The 23,662-nt window shown below is 40.6% G+C and overlaps 2 protein-coding genes across 3 annotated transcripts in view; both read right to left on the bottom strand.

The window, feature by feature from the left end:
• Nucleotides 1-249: 249 nt before the first annotated feature.
• CPB2 (carboxypeptidase B2) lies at nt 250-13,379 on the bottom strand. Its single transcript, XM_053934886.1, has 11 exons — nt 13,288-13,379; nt 9,903-9,978; nt 7,845-7,969; nt 7,645-7,753; nt 7,007-7,108; nt 6,351-6,455; nt 3,696-3,812; nt 3,164-3,254; nt 1,766-1,968; nt 641-725; nt 250-517 (listed from the first exon to the last, which is right to left on the bottom strand). The coding sequence occupies exons 1-11, from the start codon at nt 13,362-13,364 to the stop codon at nt 333-335; spliced, it is 1,275 nt and encodes a 424-aa protein (XP_053790861.1). The 5' UTR covers nt 13,365-13,379; the 3' UTR covers nt 250-332.
• An 8,706-nt stretch (nt 13,380-22,085) lies between these two features.
• Nucleotides 22,086-23,662, bottom strand: part of LCP1 (lymphocyte cytosolic protein 1) — a 29,189-nt gene continuing 27,612 nt past the window's right edge. For both annotated transcript variants that reach the window (XM_053936186.1, XM_053936187.1), the window contains one exon: nt 22,086-23,529. In XM_053936186.1, the coding sequence (XP_053792161.1) occupies nt 23,397-23,529 (133 nt within the window). In that variant the 3' untranslated portion in view covers nt 22,086-23,396. The remainder of the gene's footprint in view (nt 23,530-23,662) is intronic.

Below are 23,662 nucleotides of genomic sequence, written 5' to 3'. Positions count from 1 at the left end.
ATCTCTTCTGTGGATGGAGTCTGCCCAGTGTGCCCTGTGTCAGTCAGAGACACTTTCACCTGGAGTTCCCACTACCTAGTGGGACATGGGTGCTTTTTTTTGTCCTTACACTGTGCTCTATCTATTATACTTGTGGTGCAGTGAGCTACCATTGTAGATATAAGTATATAAGTATGACTGAAAAAACCTGTTGTGTTTTAAAATGCAGGGGGTGCAGTCATTCTAGAGTTTTGCCTATGTAGAAAGAAGTTTAATAAAGGAGCAAGCTTCTTTTTTATTACATTTTTGTAAGTAACTAAGTGCAGTCATGCTGGAATAAATTATATTCAACATCACAAATTTTGTAGAACGTGTTGAGCTATCTCTTTGACAGCCGAAAGTGCTTCTAAGCAAGTTGGCTTGATTTCTCGAGGAGGAAGCAAAAATCCGTAAGTTCCTGTGTCACGAAGCTCAAAGGTAAAAGAATATTTAATGCCAAGATCATAAGCCCAGTCGTCAGATCCTCCAGGAGCTAAATCTATGTGAGGAAGGGAAAACAGAAAAATTGCCTGAAACCAGAACTTCTTCTGTTCAAAAGCTATCTTCTGATGCTAGCAAAGACATACTATCTTGCCTTTCATTGCAGTAAAGTCATACTTACAGATTGTTTGTGCACCAGCACCAGGTCTGTAAGTTTTCCAAGTTGTCCTCTTTATAGCTTTAGCTGCTTTCTGTGCCAGACTTTCCTGAAATTAAACAAAACATTATTACCTTTAAGGCCTTGTGACAACAGATTAAATGTACACAGTTAGAATTTACTTACAGTGTGCTCAGGATTTCACGTAAAAATAATCAAATAATCATATAAAAGGTCCTAGAAAACCCACTGAATAAAAGTGGTAAGAGTTTTCAGCATATGCCCATGCTACAGATTGCATTTCTGCTGTAGAGAGATAAAAAGTATGGATGGGACCTTATCCCCACTTCTGACAGTAAATTATTGTCAAACCATTTGTTCTCATTCATCTCATATTATTTTAATTTTCTGCCACAGTACTTAAGTCACTCTTTATTTAAGTAATATTGACAAATATGGCAGGAAAATATTTTAATTGAGAGAACCCTACTCTTAAGCCATGAAGAAGACTGAAATGCCCAGAATCAGTGCACCTCTCTCTGCTTTACAGGGAAAGAGTAACTGCTGTGTTTTGAACGTCACTGTTTTCAGTGAGAGTTTGTGCTGTGTCATTTGGTGGTTCAAGAAAGTAAAATTCTACATATGCAGGATATATTTTTCATCCTACCACTAAGACAATTTTAAATAAGTGTCCCTAGCAAAAGCCATAATAAAAGTAGCAAGTATCCACCAGAATACCTCATTGCTTAGGTATATAAAGGGTATTTTTAGTATAACACACCCAATTAATTTCACAGTTTATATAAACCATAAAACATAATGAAGAATTTGCACATATGTATGTTTTCAAGATATCCAGAACAACAGGACTCTGCTCTTCTAGTAGCAGATTCAACACGTTAAGTGTTGTTGATGTGTAATAAATCTGGAATAAATATTTTCATTTTCCTGTAGCCTTCAGAAGCAGCTTGCTGACTTACACACTACTAGACCAGCCCAGACTTTTTTAAGTTGTTAAGGACCTCAGGAAAAATGTCATTTCCTAATTCTTGATCCTCACAGCATAATGATTCCCTCATTACAAGACTGACCAAGATGGGTGAACAGTTCTGAGATAAGTGTGAAACTTCTGGAGGTGGGAAAACTTACCAGCTCCTCATGGTCCTTGCTTTTGTTTGTAGTGTAAGAATATGGAAACAACACCAACTGGGAGTAGGAGTGCATGGTTATGTAGGCTTTAATGGTGTCCTTGTGGTCTCTGACAAAGCGAGCCACTGCTTTCACTTCAGGCTCAGACTCTGGGTAGGGTCCACAGTATATCTCCCGGCATTCAGAGTGAGATGCTCCTGGACCTTTAACCAAAAAGAAAAAGTGCAGTTTTACTCCTTTACTTCTTCCCTTCTGCATTTCTGTTCATGAAAAATGCAAGAGTATGAAATGAGAGAGCAGATCATGGTGCTAATACGCAAGAAATCATGGATTCCACCACACTATGGAAAGAACTTGCATCCTTGTAGAAATCTCTGTAAGCCTACCAGGATTTCTCACCTATTGTGCTCTTACAAACAATCAAGGAGAAGATGTAGAAAAAAAAGTATTCAAAGACTGGATAAAAAGTCTTAGAGGAGAGGATGAATATGCTTTATTTAAAATCATCACATGGTTGAGAGATCACATCTTAAAATCTAGAAGAACTACAGGAAAAAGGCAATTCTACATGATTATTTAATTTTGTGGGAAAGCAAACTCCCAATGGGAAGCTGAGAAAACAAATGAAAATTTTTAAGAAAAATTAGAGCTGGAACAAATTATCAAGAAGACAAATAGGATTCACCACTTCTGTCTTCAGAATAAGACCAAATAACTTTCTAGAAGCATTCAGGAACTTTAGGGGGGAAAAATGCATGTTTTTCTTGATACAACAGCTGTGGATGGTTGGGCAGTGGTCTAGAATGACTGAAATCCATATAGGAGTTTAGTGTCAGCACTGAGTGAAGTCAGATCTGATCGATAGGGTAACATTGTAAGGCAGCTATTCTGCAGACTATGGAAAAAACTTGTCAAGTACTAAAGTGCCTGCAGTAATTAAATATGATATAGTCTTCATAAGAATCACTAAGGGCCAAAAAATCTTGGTCAGCTAGGCATTATGGAAGGATGACTGAGCTGATCAGTTTGTACACCACAGTGGAGCATCTACTCAGCTGGATAGTGCAACAGGCCTTGGGTGACATGGCAAGGGCCACCTCTTCCCTCTTTCTTTCTTCCCACCAACAGCCACCTCAGGTGTGTCATGGTGTGATGCAAGGGGCTCTGTTATGCTGGGAAAAGGTTATTCCATGGTGTGTCATCTGGGAATGAAAAATCCTGAGTCCCAGAAGGAATTATCTAAAGCTGGGTAAGTTTTCACCGGTTTATAATAGATATTTAGCTGCATTTGTCTTTGCACTAACTTCGCGGAACAGTAGATGAAAATATTTTCAAAATCAAAAATTTTAATGGCCAAAAGTGAGGCAGGGGTACAATAGGAAGAAAAATATGTCCTACCACACCAGTGTGCATCAAAATTCCTGTTCATGTCAGTACCAATGCACTCGCTGTTACCATACGAGGAGCGGCTTTTTCTCCACAGCCGATTCTATGGGAAGAGATACACAAGCCATGTTCATGGAAAAATGCTGAAAAGGTCAATGTACCACCTCACTGGTTAGTTAAATGTGACTTCTCACTTGTGCCTCTACAGTCCTGTGCTAGTGAAGACCAAGGAAGATTCTAAAACCAGTCTGCTTGCCAGCAAGGCTGGGTGATAAAAGGAAATGTTGGGTAGGATCAGAAGTGATCACATTCTGATTTCAATGGAATTTGGACTGCGGAAGGAAGGCAGGAGACCTACTGTTTGGCTAGGTATGTGAGTTTAGGAGCAGAAATACAACTTTCTGTGGGAAAGGATGCAGAAATTCCAAGTACAGAATAAGTTTGGGGTGTGCAGTTCCAGGATGATAACTATGCCCTAACAATGATAATTCCCATAAATAGCAAATGAGTACCTTGAACAACCTTTCAAAAAAGGTCTACATACAGAGGGGTGGCTCCATGTGTATTCATAGCCATCCACGTTTATCACAGGCATGATGTAGAAATCGAAGTGCTCCAGAAGTGTTGTCATGGTCCGATCTCTCTCACGCACATGGATTGCCTATAAAGCACAGGGGAAACATATTAAAAGCATTTGTAATTGTTATTTTTCTTACCTTCCTGCAAAGGTACCTGGTGGTATGTGTAAAATAATTGTGCAATTATCAGAGCAGTCTACCTGAGTCTGATAAGGCTCATCATGTCATGGAAATGGTTAAACAGCAAAGAAGCTCTCTGCTCAGAAGTGCCACAGGGAAAAACTGATACAGTCAGTCAGAGACACTGCAGTCCTTTAGTGTTAGTGGGTGGTCATGAGACAGAAATGAACCCTATTAATAGGAAGGTTTGAGCTTTTGCTGCCTGTGTAAGTAATAGAAACCTTCCCTCCTGCCCAAAATACAGCAAGTTCCAAAATAACAAGTAATATTTCAAATGGCTGCCGTACATAACATTATTTATTCTGGTTGCATTGTGAGTTTAATGCAACTGTATGTCAAGAGTCAGTATGATCTACATTGCTAATTTTGCCTCACAGCTTATTTTGAAGGCTTTAGTGATACTGAACCTGGTTGTTGGTCCATGACAAAGAAATAAATTTTAGTCTAGATGAGTGGGTTTGTTACTATTAGAGTAGACTAAGTCCTTCATCATCCTTGTTTTTTCTTTATGCCTTACTTAGATCACCTTTTTTCATTTTAAATCCTTCCTAGTTATCCTCAGGCAATGGGCTTTCTTTGACTAAATAAGAAATGTCAATCTTCCTACAATCTCAACGACAAAATTAAATTATAAAAAGTGGAGCCATTATAAAGAATGCCTAGGATTTGCTAGGGAGGGCTGATGATTTTAGTGCATGTGTGCAGATGTGTATTAATGTCAGATTTTAAAACATTGCTTCATGAAGACATACAGAAACAGAATTTGAATTTAAACCACGTAAATTAGATCAAAGGAATGGAGAACCTAAATGTTCAGCTTGTTACTTCTGAAAAATGCTGCAGGGACATGTCACTGGCAAAATGACAGCACAGCTGGTAATTATTTGGAGCAGCATGAAAAGGGCAAATGCATTTCTATCCAGTGGAACCTTGCAAGCTGGGATTATCAGTGGGGCACAAGGTACATTCAGCTGTATCTATCCTTACCTCCTGCAATATCCTTTCAAATGTTTTAGGCATTGAGATTTTATAGTTGTGATTGATAACAAAAATAAATACATTTTTATTGTTATTATTGTTATCATCATCATCCATATTACTTAATGCCGTCATGGCCAAAACATAATTCACATTTCAAGGACTTGTCTATGTTGTTTCTCTGACTATAGTACTGGTGATTGTGAAGTCCCAGTGTCATCTAGTTTATTTTTACTGTGAACTTCGCTTTTGTGAAAAAGTAATAATAAATAAATATCTCAGAACATTAACTGAGCAAAATGGGCAACCTTGTCTGGGCCAGAAAGGCCTCAGAAGCCTTTTTCTGGTCCATACCAGGGACTGGGTCAGCAGCTCAGCATAAGGAGTTGAATAGAGATGCCTTAAGTTCAACAAGACCAAGGCAATGTATTTTAAAATACAGTTGTAAACTGTTGTTTCTTTTGGTGCACCTTTGTTCCCTCTTCTGAGCAGTGTAGATAATAAAGATACTAAAGATAGATGTGCCTATTTGTCTGTGGCCACACATCAAGGCTGGTTGATCTAAGATCATCAGTGATTAATCTACAGGCTCAACCCATCAGTGATTTTCCAGTTTCCATGAATGGTAGTACAGCTGGGTGTTGTTGGTCATGTTCTGGAGGTCTGACATGAGGGTGTCACTAGCAAGGATAATACCTTCAGAAGAAGGTGGTTTATGTGGCTATTCTCTGCAGATCCAGAAAAAAAAAAAAAAAAAAAACCAAAGCAGGAGCACAAATGAAAAACATGGAGTCAGGAGGAGCAGTAGCACAGACACAGGAGTGGGTAATGCATCACAGCCAGTGGATTGCTGGTGTGGAGCTGTGCCATGTCTGGAGCAGGTTAGTGTGGGGTACCTATTGCTCTACAAAGGCATGTTGAGAAGAGCCAAGGGTTGTAGGACAGCTTGAGCTCACCCTGTGTGTCTTCTGAGCTGCTCCAGGCAGTGCCAGTTGCAGTAACATGGACACAAGTCACCATGTGTTGTGTGACTCAGAGCCAAGACCACTCCTGCAATCCACGTGGCAGTACAGACATGACCCTAGCAGATTACCAATCATTGGTACTTTTTCTGGCATGCCCTCTCCATCTCTGACTGTTCATAACAATAAATGTCTCTGTTGAATTTGCTGCACGTACTTTGAAGTTTCTTTCATACTTAATAATACATTTGAGCTCCTTTGCATTCGCTCCCAATGACTTTCTCTCACACACATACTCTTATCTACTGACATGCACACATGCACACACACACACACTCACCCACTGCTATGCTTGCAGTTTAGACATAAATATAATGTGTTGGTCTTGTGGGAGTAAATGGATTAAGGCTTTATGGATCCTAGAATGCAATTGGACGAAGGTAAATGGCATCAAGATCTTTTGCTTTGCTTTGAAAACAGTAATCAGATGTATGTACTCACGTGACCTATGAACCACAGGCAAAAAGCAGGAGAAATCCATTCTCTAGCGTGGATACCACAGTCAATCCATATGGCATTTTTTGATTTTTCCTTGCTTTTAGAAATCTGACAAAAGAGAGTTTGCATTCAAATGTCACCACTGTAAAGGTACCACATAAAAGTGGAAATGAAAAGGTAACCAAGATGGAAGAAGAAGCATCTATCTTGTAAGGAGAGCTCAGACTGATCCTGGGCCAGGATGCAGCCATTGGCTAGGTTTGCATACAGTCAGAGCCATTCAGGCTGCTTGCAAAGACCTAACACCAAGAGGACAGCAAGAGGACAGCAAGACCTGAAGTCAGGTGAGTCTGCCATCAGCTATGCAGGGCAACAAACTAGATTGGCTTCATCATCAACAGAGGAGGGTGTCCACTGTGCCAGTATTTCATGCCTTCTCATGATGGCCTAGATGTGGTAACTTCCTTGTGACCCAGAAAGAAACCTAATCTGGTCAAATGCATTTGCAACAGTAACACATCTTACGAGAACAACTTAGGACTTCTAAAAATCACAAAAAATAAGAATGTAGGTATAGATTTAAGGAAATGTCCTGACCAAACCCCATCATTTACTTACAGTAGTACTTGGAAAGTTTTTGCAGTAAGTCACAGGCGTACCTTCAGAACATAAAGCGGTCGCTTTTCATAGGATGATCCAATATATATTTTCTGGAGGAGATCAGAGTGGACTTTCAGTACTGCCTCCATCCAATGATATATCTGCAAGGGTAAGTGGATCTTCTTAGTAAGTGGATCTTCGTTTTACTGTTTTTCTTCCTCCCTGAAAGTAGTCTAGATTTAAATTTATTCTACCTCCCAAAATTTTTATCTGATGGGAAAGAAAAACTAATAATTCAACCCACCTACCACACGCCTGACTGTAATTTTTGTTAAAATCAGCTGTAAGATGCAGTCACAACACAGTCCAAATGTAGCCCTGAAATTCCTGTTTAGTTCTATTTGTTTAAATTGTTACTGATTTCATGTTTTAAACATTTACATGTTTTGTGACTTCATTTTGCTTCTGTATTTACTGCCTTTGAATGACAGTTTGAGGCAATATATGTGTGAGAGATTTTGTCTGGTGCTTCTATCTATCTCTATGAAAGCATTAGAATAAATAGAACTCTTAATTGTTGTGCAATACAGTGGTAATTATTAACTGCTGATGATTTCTTTCCCTTTATATCCATTCTCAACCATGAGATAAATTTCACCCTTTGCATCTACACACGCTTGCAACAAAAACAGCTTACTTCTTTCATTGAATGGTAGTTTTCATAGTATGAGGAAGATCCGCGAGCATTGACTGTGTCATTGGCAGTCTGTTTTTCAATAATTCCTTGAACATCTCCCATCAAGACTCTGAATAACAAAGGAAGAGCACAACCTCCTGTTAAATAAATGACAAACAATTTTACAGAATCATTCATGACAACAAATAAAAAATACATACTTGTGTTGGATGGTCAGTTGCCTTAACTGAGCTTTTATGCTATTTATGTTGGATGCCCTGACATAGAAATGGACTTCTCTGCCCTTCTGGATGTTTTCAACCACAACCGGTTGCCAGAGAATGACCTACAAAGTTTCCAAAAACATTTTATTTTTTTTTACTGAGGAAAGAAAAAATATTCTTACTAACATTTAATAAACATTTTGAAAATAATCAAAGCATATGCTTTCAATTTAAGAGACTGCTTGTAAGAGGCAGTTTAATGTTCCTTGTGATGTGTAGCATTCTGCTACTTCTGGAAGTGAAATGTGTATATTTAAGAAAAGTTTATAATGACTTCTGCACAGAAATTCATAAATCAAGAACAAAGACAAGAACATAACCTTTTCTGAGATAGTATTTCTAGTATAATAGATATATTTAGCTGGTTATTATGTTACATGTTTCAAATGTGCTGAGAGTTATTTTCCCTGAGGGTATTTGGAGAATTAATGAAGATCAGACCAGTCTTTGTAGTTATTGTATTCTTTGATGACTTTGATCAGGGAGGAAATAAGTGCCAGAAGGGGTTTGAATATAAGTCAAGTTGAAGAAGTAATACAGAGTTTAGAAATTGGAGAAAAGTAAGAAAATGAGATTGATCTTGGTAAAATTAAATATTTTACAATAATAAAATCAGAACCCAGCATATTCAATAAAAGACTGAAATTTCAGAACCAATAATACAGAAAGATCTGGGGGTGACAGTTAGCAGTAAATTAGGCATAAATTTAGACTGTGTAAAAATTCAGCATAATTATTGGGTGCATTTTAGGGCATCTGAATTCACCAGACAATAGGGTTTATATTTTGTCCTTTATGGTTCAGTTGCACAAGGAATAGTTTGAACAATAAATGGTAACCATTAAAATTGGTTGGGAGGTACTGTTTGTGTCTACCCTTTCCCTTTCCCTTTCCTTTCCCTTTCCCTTTCCCTTTCCCTTTCCCTTTCCCTTTCCCTTTCCCATTCTTTTTTTTTTTTTTTTTTTTCTTTTAGCTTCCCCAAATTATAGTAATGGAAACAAATTGTCTGGTTTATAACCTATGAAAAATATTTGGTTTGCATATTCCCATAAATGACTTGGAAAAAAATACCACAAGCCCTCTCTGCATTGAATGTGCTGCAGTTCTTCTTCCTGACTTCCTGGTGCTCCTGTGTACAAGAAAGTGAAGAATCACAGTAGTAAAAAAAAAGATGGAGGAGTGAAGGTTTATATCAGTACAGAAAAAGAGATGTGTATGTGACTTGACTTGTGAAGGTGGAAAAGAGCAAGGAAGGTTATCAAAACGTTTCTGAGAACTTAAGGGAAGGATTGCTAGTAGGGAGAGCAGAAGGATTTTAGGGTGGGTGTAAAATGAATAGGAGCCAAGAAAGACAGAGAAAGACCGGGTGTAGACACCTTTGAAAGCTCTCAGTCATATGAAACCCATCCTCAATCATCCTGTAAATTATGGTGATTGAGGAAATGGTTACACTTTTGTTGCAGTGTTGACTTCAAACTGGAAGGGTGTGATTGGACAAGAAAAGAGATGTCTCAATTTAATTAAATACTCCTTTATCTAATGAAAGATAGAAGTAATAATAATACAAAAATATTAGTTAAGATATTTTTATCTTCTAGATGCTACCTCTAAAAAAATACCACAAAAATCCAGTCCTGATCTTCAAAGGCGTGCAAGCCATATATAGGTCATGATCACCCTGGTCAAAAGTGCTGAGGTTCCCTGGCAAATGTATTTCTACTTACTGTGTGCTGGTGTTTTCCCAGTTTTGTAGTGCCTTGATACACAAAATCAATTGCAGAAATATGAGCTCTGATATAATTAATTACTGAAACATTATGTAAACACATGTCAATCAGAAGGTAGTGAGAAATTAAAACCAAGCATTTCCTGAGCTGATGGATTAGAACAAATGAATGGAAGTGGGCTAGATCTTTCTTGTGAGGGAGAAGTAGTATTAGGGCACTTGGGGGGGAAATTTGGCTAGAGTTCAGAGAGACAGAATAATCTGTTTACCTCAGTGGTGTTCAGTAAATCCTGAAGAGCTTCAACTTGTTCATCAGTTTGTGGGAGAGCCCACAAAACTTCATCCCTGAAAAACAAGGGTATTTAGGCAAAGCACAGGTACTTGGAACAGCTCCAGTTCATGCAAAAGGGAAGAATCAGGCTTGGCCTCTCTCATCTTCCCTGGCTTGGGTGCCATGAACTCAAAGACACTCCAATAGTGAAGATGCTGAATCTGATTCCAGCCTCTGCATCTACTAATCAGTAAAATCCATGAAAGAGATGGTGCAGGGCTTTAGTAACCAATATTTACTGCTGAACACTGGGATTGCTTCTGGGAGCTGGCACCAGCACCACAGCCACCAGCTCCAGCTAATCCACAGTGCAGCAGCAGCAGTTGAAAACTGGCTGAGAACAGGAAGATGGCTCTCCTGTTGTCCCCTGAGTTTCTCGGTCACCATTCAGCAGAGACATCAGCCCTCCCAGTCTGCCAAAAGCCCTCACAGGTTTGGCAAAAACCAAACATGATGTTTTGTAGATGTGCATTACTACTTCAGTCAAGTTTTTCTGGTGTCCTCATTTATGTCCTTCTGCTGGTATTGTTTCAGATGGTCTGCACCACTGTCCTCCCCATCTTTGCCCAGTAACTTATATTCCCCTTCTATTTGAAAACCGTGGTCTGGACATGCTGTACGTGACATGGTGCTTCCCAGCTACTCCATGCCTGACACCACTGTTGGTGACAGAAGAGAAATTCACTTTCTGGAAAGAAAAAAACAGCACTCTGCATTGAGTCCTGATCATCAGTGTCCTGCAAGTCATGTAGTTAAAAATTGCATTGGATAGGTAATTAAAATAATTTGTGTGTGTAGAAGAAGGAGACTCAGGGGAGTATCAGACCCCTCTTTCCATTTCCTGGGCTAGGGTGCCTCTCAGCCATCTAATCACGTGGAACTGGTGGCACTGTATAAACCAGGCATGATCAAAGTCCCTTCCAGCCCTGTCTGCAAAGGCTACCCTGAAAAGAAAACAGGCAGGGCTCTCAAAACTAGGGTTTTCAAGCAGCATAACATGATTGTCACAGCTTGTTGCTGTGACTGATTTCAAGCAGAAACCTGACAGCATCTGGCAACCAGGTGATTCATCTTTACTTTTAGCCAGGCTCCAAGCAATCACTGTTGTTTCTCATGCAGAACCAACAACGTGCCAACCCTATTTTTGCCTCCACCATCATTTGACAGAACATCAAAAAACAATCAAGAATAGGCAAGGTGGGCAGTTTGCCTATTTCTTTAGTGCACTCTGAAGTGTGTGTTTGAGGCTACTTTAAAAATGAATGTCTTCTCATAGCTGAGGGAGTCTTTTCACACAGGAGCCAAGAAAAGGCCTGCTGCATCTGGTTTCATTGCATGATTCCCACAGCTTCAGAGCACCATAATGGGGAAGTTGATGTGTATTTGTACCCCACCATTTGTTGCACAAATATTTTATGCGAGTGTGGTAAGTACTGAACAGGTGTTACAATTCCTCCCTAGCTCTTGTGATAAGAACTGAATACACTGATTAAGCTGATCAAAATTCTGCCCCTGCCTTTCAGTGTGGCGAGTATTAACAGCCAAAACTGTAGTTGTTGCCCTTCTCAGTTGCCCTGCTTTGATTTGGCATGGTATCCTCTTTCATCTGTCTTCTTTCCCATTCTTTGTAGAAAACACCCAGGCAAAAGCTTTAATTATTACCCTTATTACCAAGCTCAGAATCAGCCCTCTACCTCCAGTTTCCTTGCCCTGCCTGCTGCCCCTGGACAGATGGACCTGGTCATCTCAAACACACCTCTTTCTTTCTGTTCTCATGCCCTCTTCCCTGATTGCTTTCAGTTTGTCCTTGAAAAGAGCCTTCTCATTCCTTCTTCCAGTGTTCTGCCAGAGACCCACTGGGCTCTGTCCCTGTTTCCCATATCTTTTTCCTTTACCTTTTACGTCTTGGTAGAAGTCCAGCTGCCATCCCCACACTACCTTACTCAGATCTTACCCTGTAAGTGAGTAAGTTACGTTTGAGTTAATCTTAGGTGGGTTTGATATCTTCATCTGAGCAAGGTGCTATCTTAATAAAGAGACTGGCACTTTAGGGGTTGGGTTAACCTGAGCTAATTTAGATGTGTGTGCTAACCTGAAATTAATTGGCTTCTAAATACACATATTTTTACCCACTAGCTGTACAGAAAGGTGAAGAGGACTTATTCCTACACAAAGCTGTGTAAAAATTAATCTGGTCAGATGAATCTCATTATTTTAGCCATTTTTGTAACTGGGGCTGGAGGGATTAGGCTCCTGCTTTCCAGTGGGAAACACCATATTCTTCTTTAAGAGTCAGATATTCAATGTTCTATTTAAACATGAAATAAATAAATCTTCAAATAGCACAGAGCAATATTGTTCCACTGAATTCACCTAAAACCACATTTGTTTCCCCCTACTTTAACCCTCCCACCTCCATAGCAATCCACAACAAAATATGATTGCATCACAAAGGGAGAGGAAAGATCCTCTTTTTAAGGCATGAACTCAATGGTGGTCATCTCTCACCGGTCTGCAGAGTGGTGCAAAATCACAGAAGGGAGACGAGAAATAATTCACGTTTTATTTGTGTATATATTTTAATTCTGGGAGCAGGCTGTATTTAATCCTAAATTGTTCAGCTTTGCTTAAAATCACCACATGAGGAACTTATCCTTTTAGTTCTACTTAATAAAACATTTCAGGTTTTTAAAGCAGTGGTACATGCAGAAAATAAAAGCACTTTGCCTGTCTTCATCTCTGACATATGTTCTCATGTTTTAAGAAAGCATTTGGTTTCAGGGCATTTCTGAAGTTTATCAATAGGTAACAATAAAGCTGCTTCTGAAACATTGTACAAACACCAAATTGTTATTCAAAATGATTTATGCCTGGAAAAACCATCATAAAAGCTGCTTTGGAAAGAAAACAGATTGTTAGCACTTTCTGAAATGGTTTCTCTTTCTACCTCAAGAAGTAATTCATTTAAGATCTTGTTTTAAGACAAATGAAGAAAATTATTTTTCCCATTAAGTTTCAAAATGCCCTTTATTGGCATTCAAAAGTACTGAATGAACAGAATTGATTTGCACTTAGACCAAAAAGAGTAGTCTTAATATGATTAAAAACATAGGATTTATGGATGCAAAGAAGACTTAAAATAATTTCATTTCCCCCGCCGTCTTTATGTTAAATTGAACCACGTATCCAATTACAAGGGCAATAAATATATGTCAGCCTTTGACAAATGTTTTCTCATGCAGCTCAGAATTATTTTGCATCAATACTTTCCCTGTCCCACCCACCACACACTAGAACGCCCAGTAGCATCAGTAGATCTTTACCTTGGAATAGTGAAGAAATGCTTCTCTGGAACCAAGATAAAAAAGGTAAAAAAGAGCAGGTAAAACTTCATCTTCATGGCATTCACAACAAAACCAAATGCAATAGGAAAGCCAAGGGTTCAGGACCCACATTATTGATTTTAAAAATGTTATTTAAAGAGTAGTTAAAATTTAATATTGCTTCTCACTTCAACCCCAAGCTCCTGGTGGCTAAGTCAATATGACAGAGCTCCCTGGGGAGGTGCTGCTCATATTGATGTCGTCCATGTAAGAGAGGATAAAATACATTTTGAACATTTTCATATTGACAAATCACTTTGTCATCTCAGCCTTTTATTTTATTGCAGCTACAAACCACAGACATAAGAAAGAACAGCAAGCACAAAGCTTTTGTAATCCTCTAATATTTGTGGAGGTCCAGCAGTGTGCTGTGCATCCAGCTCTCTTATAAGACATCACAGCCAAGCATGAATCTGGTTCAAAGCAGTGGGAATGAGGTTAAGTCCAAACAGAAAAATTCTGAACAGGAAACCTTCTTTTCCTGGCATTTGCTAGGAGAGAAAACAAGGAGCAAGTGAGTTTTGTGCTTTGACATCCATGTATTTTCCTTACGGATGTCATAAGGATTACTTTTCAAGCAAAAGTACAAGTAATTCTTCATCTCATTATTATTAATTTTTGCATGCCCCCAAGGTTTGCTCCTTGTATCTCTATTCACAGTTATCTGTACAGGATATGCTGAAAAGCTGTGTGAATTTGGCATGTCCAGAATATGATCTTCATCTCTGTTCCATGCTTGAACAGCAAATCCAAACTTGACTAAGACACAGCTAATTATCCTGGTTCAAGTCCTCTTCTAGAGGGAATTCATTCCAGAACAGGACTGAGGAGTGAATCAATATGTATAAAACAGTGACTCCAGGGAGCCGAGATCTGGATGTGAATGGGGGAACTAAATTATTTGATGCACTAGTGTAGCTGAGAGTTATAGCTATACCCCGGGTGAAAAATGCCTGGGGCAAGCCCTGGAGCTAAGGTTAGGTAATGCATCCATGAACATCCTCTAGAACAGCTCTGGAGTGGTCCAGATCAGAGCCAATTCTCCACCTAAGTGGGCAGCCAGGCCTTTGGAAGTCAAACACAGCCCTGGGTTTTGGGTTTTTTGGTTTATTTTTTGTGGGTTTTTTTTTTTTTTGGGGGGGTTTGTTTTTTTTTTTTTTTTTTTTTTTGGTGTGTTTTAATTGTTTCAGAAGGGCAGCCCTGTCCTAAGAAGCCAGACAGCTGAGTTTTAGGTGACTGAAGTCAACAGAGGTGAATCAGGCTCCCCACTGGGTAGGCTGGGGTTAATGTCTCTGTGAAAATACACCAAAACTGAAAATCCCCAAACTGGAGTTGAGCACAAACCAGACACCAAAAGGAAAGGCAAAGAAAGGTTCATGGGAAGTGAAATCACTGATGCCTTACCTAGACATTTAGTTCTTGTTTTATCTTTTTAGATGTTGTTCAAACAAACAGGAAGTTCTGATAAGGTACAGAGGCCATTCCCAGCAAGGGCAGTGGGCAGCACTCTGTCAGAAAGGTTGATTTTTAAACCAGTGGTTCAGATGCTCTTTCCTCACATGGGCAAAAGGAAGCTGTCAAATAAAAATAAAATATAGGAGACAAAGCTTGCTCATCCAGACACTATTTCATGTGGAATTGTTTCATGCACAGATATGAAGAAAAATTTGATATGCTGAGAAGAGATTGAAAAGCTGATGGAGTTGGGTTGCTCTTATTGAAGGAAAGGAAAGAATCATATTTCTACATGTCTTAGGGTGTTAATTAGGTGGGAAAAGGGAACACCTTCTACTGTCTACCCAAGAGGAGAGTTTTAGACAAATGGTAGTTGTAAGACTTTTTTTAGTGTTGGTTGCTTTTCCAGGAGATTCTCCAGTTTATTGCAGAGAGACTGTTCACACAGTGTTTGAAAGCTACTGATTTCCTACTTGCTTTTTTGGTTTCTAGAATGCAAAGGAAATATTTCATACAAGAAAAAGAAAAAAAAGGGTGTTTGAGGAAACACTGCATGCAGAAGTAAATCTTTTAATAACCTTCAAGGACTTCTGAGAACCTAGGAATTATTTCCCAGATTATCTGGGAAGAAAAATGCAGTCTTAAAAAACACTGTGAAGGGCAACTGTAAAAACAATTGAGTTAATAAAAACATTTAATTTTGAGAATTTTAACCGTTGCTTGATTTTTTCCTAAGTCATTTTAATTATTTTATTGATAATTAACTTGCATTTCTACAGACTGTTTTTAAAACCTGGAGGAAATAAGACTCAATTTAGAAACTATTGCAAGGTGAGGTTTTAGTTGAATTTGAGGAGATTTAAAATCCTCCTTTCTTGAACAAATCTATTTTTCTCTAATTGGGAAATTCATCACAACTGATCATTTCCAGCAACTCTTTTCACTTCTGCTGACTCAGCATTCCCTGCTGAAGAGCTACTTGGTCAAAAATTCTGTCAGAGTTCAAAGATTTTGCTGCACTTGGATTAATTATTCCTTCTCACTGGGTAGTCCATGGGCTGTGCTGACCTGCTACTTGCAAGTGTTGCCATAGCAAATATGGCCAGAGGCCTTGTACTAATGGGGGACAATTTCAGTTGTGTTGGTTTGTGTTAACTTTTAGGGTCGCTTTGGGAAATGCACAGGCTTTCATTTAAAGAAGGATGAGCAGGTCTTGGTTTTCAGAGTAGATAATTAACAAAGTATTCTCTTGATTTCTCTGTTGAAAAATATGCATCTGGGAATTAGGACTGGTAATATGTATAGCCTCCTGATGCCATTATTATATTGATTTTTAAAATATAATCACAATTTAAAGGCAGTTCTAAAGAGATGTCTTGACTCTTTTGGTTGAATACTGTCTCTCTACTCCCTCTGCACATTCAAATTTAGTAACACCAGTGTCCCCTGGACAGATACTGGGTGCTGTACCTCAGCCAGACCAGGCTCTGGCAAATCTTTATGTGGTGGTTTAAGATGTCAGTGCCCAAAATGGTGGCAGCAGCAGAGGCCAGCACTCGTGTCCCTGCTAAGTCAGGGTATCTATCATTGCTCAAGACCCCTCAGCACATGCTGGGATGCTGGGCTGTGCCTGGTCATCATGCTGGGCTCCTGTAAGCTGCTCTTTTTGGTGAAAGAGAGCCAGACCCTGGAAAGCTGTCAGATAAAACAAGTCAAATAAGAAACTTCTTGAACTGCTGCAGCCAGATGCAGCAGTGCCACTGAGTAATCTCCAGTGACTTTCATAAGTGGTTCTCACCCCAGTTTTCAGCAGCCCAAGCATCACGAGATATCCTTTATACTCAACTGTGACCTAAGTGTGACTGTCCTCTTTGATCCTGGGGCTTGCACAGTATCCAGCAACGAGGTTTTAAATAACAAGTCTCATCAAGGTTCTCAGATCTGAGTCTGTATTTCAGTGTGTGTGCTAAAGCCCATGCTAGGCTGGTGCTGTCTGTTGGTAACAGTAAACCTGTTAACAAGCACTCACAAGGGGCAGGAGGAGCAGAGGTCAGCTGTTATCAGCAACCACATCCCTCTGATCTTTTTCCTTGTTTGGGATTAGCATAGTCTGTTATGGTTTTGATCCTCCAGAATTCTCTTGTTTCCAGTTAATCAGGGAATCCCTCCAGGGATAGCTAATCGTGCTGATGCATCCGTGTGACTGAAGCAGAACATAAAAGCCAAGTGAGTCTGTGCTGTCCTTACTGGTTCTTTAAATTCAGATTCAAATGCAAAATAATCTCATGAAAATTGCTGATTGGCTTTTGCCATTTTTTTGTGCCTTATCACTACTGATGAGGCCAAAGGTAACCAATGAGTATCCTTCCCACGTGAGGCAGAAGATGACTAAAATCTAACTAAACTCTGATCTCTGTTGCTCACTGTGTGATGCAGCTGAGTGCTATTGCTCATGAGCCACACAAGGATGCAATTAGTCTAACAGCTCTTTATTATGAATGTGGCAGAACAGAATTAGAACTCAATTTACAAGTCCCCCTTTCAAACCCATTCAGCCGTTAAGGCTGCATCATCTTTCAGTTTTCCAAGGCATATAATTGATAAATGATTTCTCCCTGCACACCTCAGCTCCTCATCTTTATTCATGAACCAATTAATCTTTGTAGGGCACTGTGATCATTTGCATACATGGCCAATGTCACCAACCTCTGTTATTTCATTCAGGAAACAATTTTGCAGCCCATGAAACCACCAGGAGGGGAAAATCTGGATTATGTCTAAATTTCTGTTGTTCTGGCATTTCTCCCTCTCATCATCCTCAAATATAAAAATCAGATGCTGCTTGTGCTAGAAAATGATGGATTAACCTGGGAGGAAACACACCTCAGCAGTATGTTTCAATCATGGCTGATAGGTATGAGCAGAGGCTGAAAACACATCTCCTTGGCATTTTTGAGGACTCTGTTGTACCACCCTGTTTTGTTTGTTTAATCTTTTATTTTACTCTCTTTGCTAGTCAGCTCTCCTGGGTTAGCAAAGAGAAAGCTGCTCTAGTGAAGCACAGTTTGGGGTAAATGGGGAGGTGTCTGTGCTGTTTAAACACTTTCTTCATGAGCTCTGCTTCCTGAAGGTCTGTTATAAACTACCACCCAAACAACACATTGTCCAAGTGACTCATGTTTTCTTTTTGCCAGTACACGTTGACTTATTTGCCAGTGACTTAGCAAGGAGCACTTGCAAGGCAAGTTTTATTTTGGTAAATAGAGGATATCAAAGAGAGTACCAGGAGCACTCCAAGCAGAACTTCTGAGCACTTGAGGAAGGTGTCCAAGTGCCACCTACAGAGAGCACATTTTGGCCAAGTTGCACGTGAATGGATGCACACCTGTCTCCCTCTCTATGTACAAAGGTTATGTGTGCACATATCCAGAATGCAATTAGCCCTGCAGTAGTGATGTGTTCTACCTGTCTTTGGCTGGATCAACAGAACTTTCTTTCTTCTTTGCACTCCTTGCACTTGCTCACATTTCTTGCACAGCATCTGGCAGAGATTGGAAGAGTTGACCATTCCTTTGGGCTTTTGGAGAATGCTGGGACCTGTTTGAAAGGTGCCAGGGCCTGTTGGAGGATGGCTGGTGAAGATAAACCCCATAGAGCAAAGGTCCTGCCCTCTTTCATTCACCCCTCTCAGCTGGTGTGGTCCCCACCACCATCAGTCTGTGTAAGCAGATCCACACTGCAGAGACAACCATCACAGCTCTAGAATCTGGCTCCAACCACAAATTTGGGAAGTTTCTACAAACTTGGAAATTTTCTAGAGGCATTTGACTCGTATGCAAGATCTGATCACTGCATGGACAGCATCACCCCAAGTAGGTCTGAGAAGCATTATGGGACACTGAGGCCATGTTTCTCTAATGCCAGTTGTGATTTGACAGTGCAGCAAGCAGTGGATGTAGGACTGGTGGGCAGGGCCTGCATCCCTCCTCAGGAATCTGTCCTGAGGGAGTTCAGTGTGTCTAGGTGGGATTGGTTATGTAGCTTTCTGCTCTTTTCATAAATTTCAGACATAGCATTACCTGTGAGCAGATGGTCTGTGTGAATTCTGGCCTTTCTCGGCTTTGGACAATTTATCATGGATCTGGAATAGCAATAGTAGTTTGCACTCTGGGAACAAATTAGGTTTCCCATAAAGCACTTTGAAAAGTTATCAGGGCACAAAAAGTAAATAAGATGCAATGAAAAACAGTCCTTTATAAATATAGTCATTTTACTTGGTGAGAACTAAGAGCTGTGTGTTACTTTCAGAGCAGCAAAGGAATTGCCAGATGAATAACACATTTTTCCTGGTGGCAGAAGAGAACCACCACTGAGCACTGAATGACAATTATTAAAAAAATTGAGAGCATTATATTGTGAGGTTGGCCCTAATTCACAGTTTTATCACATTAAGCTGTACAAAGTCCATGGATGCCACCTTACCAGTACACAGTGCTCTTCTGATTAATGTCCTGCTTAATGAACAGCTTCTTAGGTTTGTGGATAAATTTTAGCTCCAAAGTGGCTCACCACACAGCAGGCAATGAGAGTTAGGCATTCAGTTACTCTCTGCTGCTTGCCTTGTCTGCTTGCCTGAAAAGCACCAGGCTTAATTGGCTGAGCAGCCTGAAGGAAAATGCTCCCAAATTCTTGGCAAGTCTGTTCTTCACGTGGTGGAGGAGGCTACCAGAAGTGTGAGAAGACAGAGAGCTGACTCTGAGCAACTCAGCCTACAGGTTTGCGGGATTGGAGGTACCAGGATCCATTTCTCCATCAAGCTGAAAGCAGCAATCAATCACTGGTATTTGCTGTAGGACCAGTGCTGCTCCTGCACTTTTTGCAGCCAGCTGACAGAGACCTATTTTCCAAGGGTCCTATTCTCCAAGCAGAAGCCAGATCAAAGCTGCTGCTCCTTTAGGCAGCAGTGGACACCAACACCTGAAGTTTGTGATTAGGCTCATAACAGAATTAAGCTGCACTTAGAAGGATGAGTTATGTCAGGTTGGGGTTTTGATTCAGTCCCAGTTCAGGAGGAAATAGAAACAACCTTATCTCTACAAGAGCATGGCAGTCAGCCATACTGCTTGCTGTCCCCTTTCTAAGGCTAGAACAGATGATTTCTAGCTAGGGTAGATGATTTACAAGAAGGTGTAAAATCCTCATCATACACCTAATTATGCTTTACTACTCTGTTGGGGGACATTTCCTTCTAAGTCCATCTGGTGATCAGACTGTACCCTGAGGCATGTGGATTGATTGCCCTCATGGTTTTTTCTCCTATTTAGTCTAAATGCTGATGCTTTATTTTTATTCGTATGAATGTCTAAGCCTTTTTGAAGCATTTAAAATTATGATTAATTGTGCAATGAAAATCAATAATGGAAGTGCTTACAAAGCCAGCTTGATTTGGGAGTGAATCCCAAAGACAGCTGCTTTCTCTAAGAAGGATGGGAAAAAGTTTGAGGAAAGCAGCAGCAAAAAATTCCAGATCCTGGTTGGTATTTTTAGTGATGTTTGTCATAAGCTTAACGCCTTCAGCATCTGCTGAGAGAGACCTTTATTACAGGCTGCTATTACCAGTTCATGAAAGCAAAACCTCAAGTCCATCAAATAAGTAAGACCACTCGATTAACAGAAATGCACTGAAAAGTGAAAATATCTATACTCCTGTACCAGAATGCAGCTATTCCCACACCTTCGGGGCCACGACAGATTAGTTTTTCAAGTGTGATTCCAGAGCCGGGGCTGAAGATCTGGGAGGTATTTACATTATATCCCTGCCAGCAGCACTTACGGGAGTAAGTGGCGAGTTCTGGCTTTGTGCCGAGAGCCCAGGATCCATTTTTGGCTCCGTTTCTCGGAGGGCGCGGTGCCGGCGCTGCTGCCGCCGCTGTCAGGCGCTCCGGGTGCAGCGAGCGCCACCTCGCGGCGCTGGCCCCGCCGCGGAGCTGGCGCTCAGCGGTGCTGCTCCCCAGAGCAGCCTGCGGGCAGGGCAGCCAGCGGGGAGGGATGCGTGCCAGGCTGCTGGGATGCCGAGGAGGAGGAAAAGCAGCCCCTCCCACAAAACATGGTTCAAATAACACCGTACAGCACTTGGCCCCTCTCCAGAGCCTGAGGCAGAGGCAGCTTTCAGTCCCCAGAGCCCCTGAAGTCAGCAGACTCCTCTAAAAATCCTACCCCTGTGCAAAAAGCTGAGTTACTAAGAGCTGGTGAACGGAAAACGCCTGAAAATCCCTTCTACTCTCTGGGGATGGCAAATGCCTGCATTCATTTGGGGTCAAGGGAAAAGCCATCCTTCTCACCCTGCTTCTTGCTGCCATTTCCAATCTGTCATCTACTTCATCCTTCATGACTGCCCCTGAGTCTGGGGTGAGACCATCTCCCTGAAACAAGGAACCTGAAGCACGGCTGTCTTCAGGCAGGATTACCCAGTCCTTTCAGATCTACACCATTTATCCAACAAAAAATGGCCTCTTCATTTTGCAAACACATACGCACATGCGTGTGACTCACACAATACATGGTTGTCCCACCTGAGAGAAGCTCTGCAGTCATGGTTTCCTCTCTCTGCTTTACCTCTGAAGGACTCCCAAGTCAATCATAAGGGGAGAGGAGCTGCCTTTTCAGTGCCACCCCTCTTCTCTGGCAACAGCAGGTGGTATACTTGCAAAGAGGAGGAGTAGTGTAGGGGCCATGGTCTCATAACTCCCCCTTCCTGGGCAATAAGCTGGGGTGACATCTCCATTGTATAATACTTTGGATGTTCTCCTCCTCTGGAAGCACTGGGAAATACTGGGACCAGACAGAATGGGTTTTAGGATGCTGTATTTTTTCCCATCCTGTATTAAATTCTTAAGAGGAACAGGGGAGTCAGATCTGATCAGGCACAGGATCTGGCCATTCCTGCAGAAACAAAGCAGCATATTTGCATTTTAGAATGCTTAAAGAAGCAAAATTTATGGGTACCTGGGCAAAGGAAGAGGATGTTGGGCAGTGCACCAAATGGGGAAATCATACTGGAAGTCCAGCCAGAACAATGTCCCGTCTTTCGCAGTGTCTCAGAGTGGCATTTTCACAAATGGCCTAGGAAATAATTCTTTCCATTCTCTGCAATCTGTGGTTTCAATAACAATGCAGAAGACACATTCTCAGTGAGCCCACAGATTATTTTTACCTCTGTCCCCATTTCAGCTCCATGACACACACCGACTAACACATCCACCACTAAAAGCAAGGACTACACATTTGGCTTTATAGAACATTTTATTTGAAGAGACTTTTCATGTCATAGAATATTGGTTCTTTGTTAAGGCAGTTCTGAAGGGCTGGAGGAAAGGGAGGGGGAGGGGGAGAGAACTGTGTCAACGGGATTGCATTAAGGCAAAATTCCCTCCTTCTGCATTTCACCACAGTAAAATCCATGTAAAGGCCAGTAAATGTCTCATGCCAAGGAAGAGATTCAGTGCAAATATATCCCACTGACTATCCACAGACAGGGCTAGGACCTCAACTGAGGCAAATTTACAGTGCCTTGTTAGCTGCAAAGCAAAGCTGATTTAGCTCTGTTGAGGATCCCAGCCTGGGTTCAGGGGAGCATTTTAGTATGTGTTTCTTATGCTAGCACAGGTATAAATGCTCTCCTGAATCAGAGCCACAGCCCCTTGAGTGCAAGTCTGTGAACTTAACAGAGTTGAATTTTTATTGTCTACATAAATATGTCATTCTGCATCCCTTTGTTCACTTCTCATTGTATTGCTACTGAGTACATTCCCTTAGTTTCTTTAACATGGCTTTCATTTCTATCATGCTTTGCAATCTTTTTAAAGTGTATTATGACATAAAAATGAATTATCCCTTGGAGAAAGTTTGTTGCAAAGGTTCCAGAGTTTGGATGTTCTTGGAGGACCAGGCTGCAGTGTGGTTTTTTTGGTGAGCAGTAATGTAATCTGTGAGTAATGCCATGGATGGCAGAGGCATAACTTGCAGGAAAAAGTACTGCTCAGTTTACATACCAGCAACACATCACAGACACCAAACACTTCTTTCTTTCCCCAAGAATTTCCTTGGAGGATCCTACCGCTCCAGAAATAGTCACTACTACTTGCATTGGCTTAAGGAAACCTGTTTTGTTATCCCAGGTGCAAACTGAAGGTAAGTATGACAGAAATGCTACGAAAAGCATGACGACATTCTCAGGCAAAAGCAGAGTATAACATTTCATAGTCCTAAAAGCTGTCTGTCACTGGATGACCTCTCACAGAAAACCCTGGTATCCATTAATGAAAGCATATGCTTAGGCCTCAGTGTCAAAAACTTGTTTAGGAATATGAAATGGTTATAGCTAGCAAAGTGGAAAAATAAGGCAAAGAAATCAAGCAACAAAGTATTTCCTGGATACATGTGAATACACAACTTCTGTATGACCTGGAACCACGTATAACATTCATGCCTTAAAAGCATGAGCACCCTGCATATTTATTTGATACAGAGAACAGCATCCAGTTTGAAGGAATCTAAAGGGTGAATAACCAACATCAGTGCAAGTCTTTTGTGCTTTAAACTTTCTTCATTCCTTTTCCCATAAGGCAAGCAAACACTGTCATGACCATTTTGGGTTTTACTTCAACCAGGTCTTCTGGAAGGGCATAGACTCTTGCTCCAATTTTTCTTGCCATAGAGATGGCATATCTGCATTACAGGGGTGGGGGAAAAAAAAGGGGAAAATAAAGACAGAAATTAGTGCAGTAGCAATAATGTTCCCTCTGTTAAGTGTTTTACATGATCAATACCAGAGTGGGTTTCACTGATTTACCAAAGTTAA

The sequence above is a fragment of the Vidua chalybeata genome, chromosome 2 (genome assembly GCF_026979565.1).
Source record: "Vidua chalybeata isolate OUT-0048 chromosome 2, bVidCha1 merged haplotype, whole genome shotgun sequence".
NCBI classification, from domain to species: domain Eukaryota; kingdom Metazoa; phylum Chordata; class Aves; order Passeriformes; family Viduidae; genus Vidua; species Vidua chalybeata.
This window is presented reverse-complemented; position numbering and strand designations above follow the sequence as displayed.

Excerpts from the sequence above, each read along its gene's own strand:
- CPB2 (XM_053934886.1), bottom strand. The coding sequence starts at position 13,364 with ATGAAGATGAAGTTTTACCTGCTCTTTTTTACCTTTTTTATCTTGGTT. Across the intron at positions 7,970-9,902 it reads ATTTACTGAACACCACTGAG|GTCATTCTCTGGCAACCGGT; the intron begins GTAAACAGATTA and ends GAAACTTTGTAG. Across the intron at positions 518-640 it reads TGCTGGTGCACAAACAATCT|ATTTAGCTCCTGGAGGATCT; the intron begins GTAAGTATGACT and ends TTCCTCACATAG.